General features: G+C 40.7%; 2 protein-coding genes across 3 annotated transcripts in view; one reads left to right on the forward strand and one right to left on the reverse strand.

Moving 5' to 3' along the window:
- The window catches only part of LOC116673837 (carboxypeptidase O), a 66,067-nt gene that overhangs the window by 40,820 nt on the left and 21,553 nt on the right, over nt 1–3,694 (forward strand). The gene's annotated exons all lie outside the window — the stretch shown is intronic.
- Nucleotides 1–3,694, reverse strand: part of cckbra (cholecystokinin B receptor a) — a 44,189-nt gene that overhangs the window by 31,207 nt on the left and 9,288 nt on the right. For both annotated transcript variants that reach the window (XR_004327882.1, XM_032506160.1), the window contains exon 2: nt 535–783. Coding sequence is in view for 1 of the 2 variants with exons in the window: in XM_032506160.1 (XP_032362051.1) it covers nt 535–783 (249 nt within the window). In the remaining variant the exon portion in view is untranslated. The remainder of the gene's footprint in view (nt 1–534; nt 784–3,694) is intronic.

The following is a 3,694-nucleotide window of genomic DNA, read 5'->3' on the forward strand; positions in this document are numbered from 1 at the left end:
TTTTAACCCAGGCACTGAATGATCTGCTTGTATAAAAAAATTGATTAATTTGAATCTCACCTTTTGTTCCTAACAGCTCAGCTTAGCATGACTCTGGCTCCTTGTGAATGTTTTTTGAAAATAATTTCCTGTGACTCAAATTAGCATTTCATTTAAATATTAACAGGATAAGAACACGCGCCTGGCTGTACCTGAAGGGAACAAAATCCACCTGCCAGCACCTCTAAAACTCACTAATTAACACAACATGTCTTGCTTGAGGAATCTGTACAAAAACCAAAGTGTAAACAAACGATAAGTTGTGGTTTTAAGGAGGATTGTGTGCAGGACTATTCCAGGCACTCTGGCTTCCTGGAGGTGACAGAGCCAGGCTAGCTGTTCCCAGTCTTTATGCTAAGCTAACCAGCTGCTCACTCTAGGTTTATAGTCAACGTACAGACAAAAGTGGTATCAATCTTCCCATCTAGCTCTGGGCAGAAGAGTGAATAAGCATATTTCCCAAAATATCAAAGCAGGTTTAAAACTCATCCTCACCCATAAAGTAGGACATAGTCTTGCACATGGCCTCTCCGAAGATGAAGTCCTCCAGGATGTTGGGGATGAGGGTGAAAGGCATGCAGAAGATGGCCATCATGAGGTCGCTGACCGCCAGCGACAGCAGGAAGGAGTTGGTGACGGTCCGCATACGCTTGTTCAGCATCAGGACCACGATGATCAGCAGGTTGCCGAAGACGCTGAGCAGGAAGATGAGAGAGTAGAGCAGGATGCGGAAAGAGTCCATGTCTGACAGAGGAAGAGAGGACATCTTTATAGGATCTGTTTTTGATATAGCTCAGCTGATCAATTAAAGAAAGGAAGTACGTTTGTACAAGTGAACTACAAAGTACACAGCTTTGAATTAATGGGACACACTGAATGGCTGTTGTCTGTCTTCCAAAACAGAAAATATGAAAATGTTTCATCAAAACCTCTAAGTGTGCCTGTTTTTCTTGTAGTCACAAGAGAAAATGATTAATGTACAAATAAAACTGTGCCTAACACAAAGGCAGAAGAGGAAGATTGATTTATTGAACTACCTGGTTTATTTCATCTGTATGCAGGTATTGGATGTTTTTCTTGTGTTCATTCAAGCAACGCGTATTAAATGACACATGAAATAATATAAGATGTTGAATAAGAAAGTGACAAAACAAAAAACGAAGAGAGCATGGCTACATCAGGTTGTTCACGTGGGAAATAAAACTCGGGCGCATAAACAACACCAAAGTCTATTACAAGACAGAATAACGTTGCATAATTAACATCTTAAACTGTGCTGGTGACAATATTTTTCTCCCCGCTCTGTGAGCCAAATTATAATTGACATAATACTAAAAGAACAAGTCAAACATGAGTGCTGAACAGCCAGTGCCAGGTGCTAACCTGGGAATATAACTCAAATTGGAAGATAGAAATGAAACCTTATTTGCCTCATCATCTTTCCCTCAATTAGTGTCTGGGTTTTCATTCTGTTTACATAACCCATTAAATGATTAAAATATGAATCAACATAGAATATTTTCGTTGCAGGACTATTACCTGTTGTAAATCTAAGAATGAAAGCGTGTTTCATATGGGTTCCTAGTTTCAGCGCTGCCATCCAGCTGAGCATCAGTGAAAGCAGGACAGCCCAGCCTGAGGGGTTTCGGGATGCTCCCTTCACTGACACCGGCCTGTCACAGCGAGTCTGTGTGAGAATGAGAGTATCTAACAGGACAGGGTCGGGGCGGGCCATGTGCTGTGCTGACGGAGTCCTGTGATTAAAGACAGCGCCGTGGGGAGTCTGCAGCAGAGCCTGCAGAAACAATGTTACACATCACCCTGAAGGCACACGCTCCTTCATAAGGAGGTGAAACCAAGACTCAAACAGTAGCCTACCGTGTGTTCAGATCACAACATTTCTTTTACTGAATACTGTACTTTTATTATTTTATCTTTACATAAATAGTTGTGCTCACAAGAAAATAGTCTGTTGAACGATCCATACAATATACTGTAGTGTACATCATGAATGTTGAAAAGGAAGCTGGCATTACAAAATGGGAGTGTTGAATAAGACGTAATCTAACTTATAAAAGGCAGGAATCTCTATAAGTCGGTCCGGATTCCGTCCAGTTGTCCAACCTGCATGCCCGAAAAATACATCACGCACTATTCAATATATTTGTATATGTTTTGCTGCTAGAGCTTTACGGTCTTGCTGCGGTATGACTGGTAGCTGATGATGGTGGCTTATATTGGCTAACTTTAGATTGATACTGCAGTGTAACTGACATTAGTGAGTCCGTTTGCTGACTTTATGACTATTTGCTGCTTCTGCTATGTAAAACTCATGTTTAGCATCTTCATTTTAGCACAGCGTTATCCTGTTATTGAGACTTGGGTCCAAGTGAAGTGGCTGCTGTTGAGCAAAAGTAGCATAGTCTTGGCTCATTAAATCTAGACATGTGAATAAGTAAAATCTATCTATGAGTCTATCATTAGCATTATGCTAGTTCCTCTGCAGGATTAGTTGAGAATGTGAATTTTATTGTTTTTATTTTATCGTCTTACTCTCCTGTGTGGGTATTTGTTAACTTTAATTTGTGTAGGGCATCTTGCAAAAGGACTGTTGTCTTTATAAAGACAATTTAAACCCATTGAAATGTGCCATTCTCTCTGGCAACAGTCCCATGCAGCACCGAACATAATGTACTATTTTACATTCAAAGGAAAAATGTTTGTTTAAAATGAATATGATAATGTTGAGGGAATCCAAAAGGCTGTAGGCAATATCAATGATGCATGTTGATCACCTCTGCCATCTAGGAGACCCAGTTGCCCTCAACTGCATATATGAATTATTCTTTTGATTAAAAAAATCCCCTGATGGCTTTGAGAGTAGTTTCTTCAGCTGGAGATGGGCATCACAGTTAAGTTCATATACGCAAACATCCACCTTGTTTCAGTCCCTGAATGATTAATCTGCAACGCAGGTGTGACAAGTTTGACAAGAGTTTAAATTTACCCAACAGCGTTATGGGAGATATGCATAATAAGCACTCACTTGTAAGACTTTGTTCACGGACAAGTGGGGAGCCCCCACTGGCTCAGCAGCTCCTATTGTGTTAGATGGTGAGCAATCCAGCCGAGTGAAAATGGAATTATCTATTCATTGAGCACCAGCGGTAAGTTGGCCCCCCTGAGCCTAACGACTGCTGCAGTTCACTTTGGTTCCTTTGACTCCCTTAAGCGTGACAGCTGTGTTCAAATACAAAAGCATATATAAATCTGTCACAGATAAAAAGATGGCTTCTGAGTTGCTAATATGCAGCAGTTGACGCAGAACGTTTTAGCCATGAGCTGAGAGATCCAACACTACTGCTTAAGCTTGCATTTTTCCTGTTTATTTAACCTTTGTTTGCTCTATTTCTACTGTGTATTCTGAAGGGCTGTACCAAATACCATATTTTGTGCTTTGAAGTGTGGTACTTATCAAGTGAGAATAGCTTATTCAAAGCTTCGATGGCGGGGGGGGGGTTCAACATCTTTGACTGCACCTGAAGGTTACTTCATTTCACAGAGAAAGAAAAGAGATGACTCCTCCAAACTTAACATTTAACTAGCGGCTTAATCCCAACAATACACCACAGTGAATTTCAGCCCGCATGCTTGT

The sequence above is a fragment of the Etheostoma spectabile genome, chromosome 24 (genome assembly GCF_008692095.1).
Source record: "Etheostoma spectabile isolate EspeVRDwgs_2016 chromosome 24, UIUC_Espe_1.0, whole genome shotgun sequence".
NCBI lineage: Eukaryota > Metazoa > Chordata > Actinopteri > Perciformes > Percidae > Etheostoma > Etheostoma spectabile.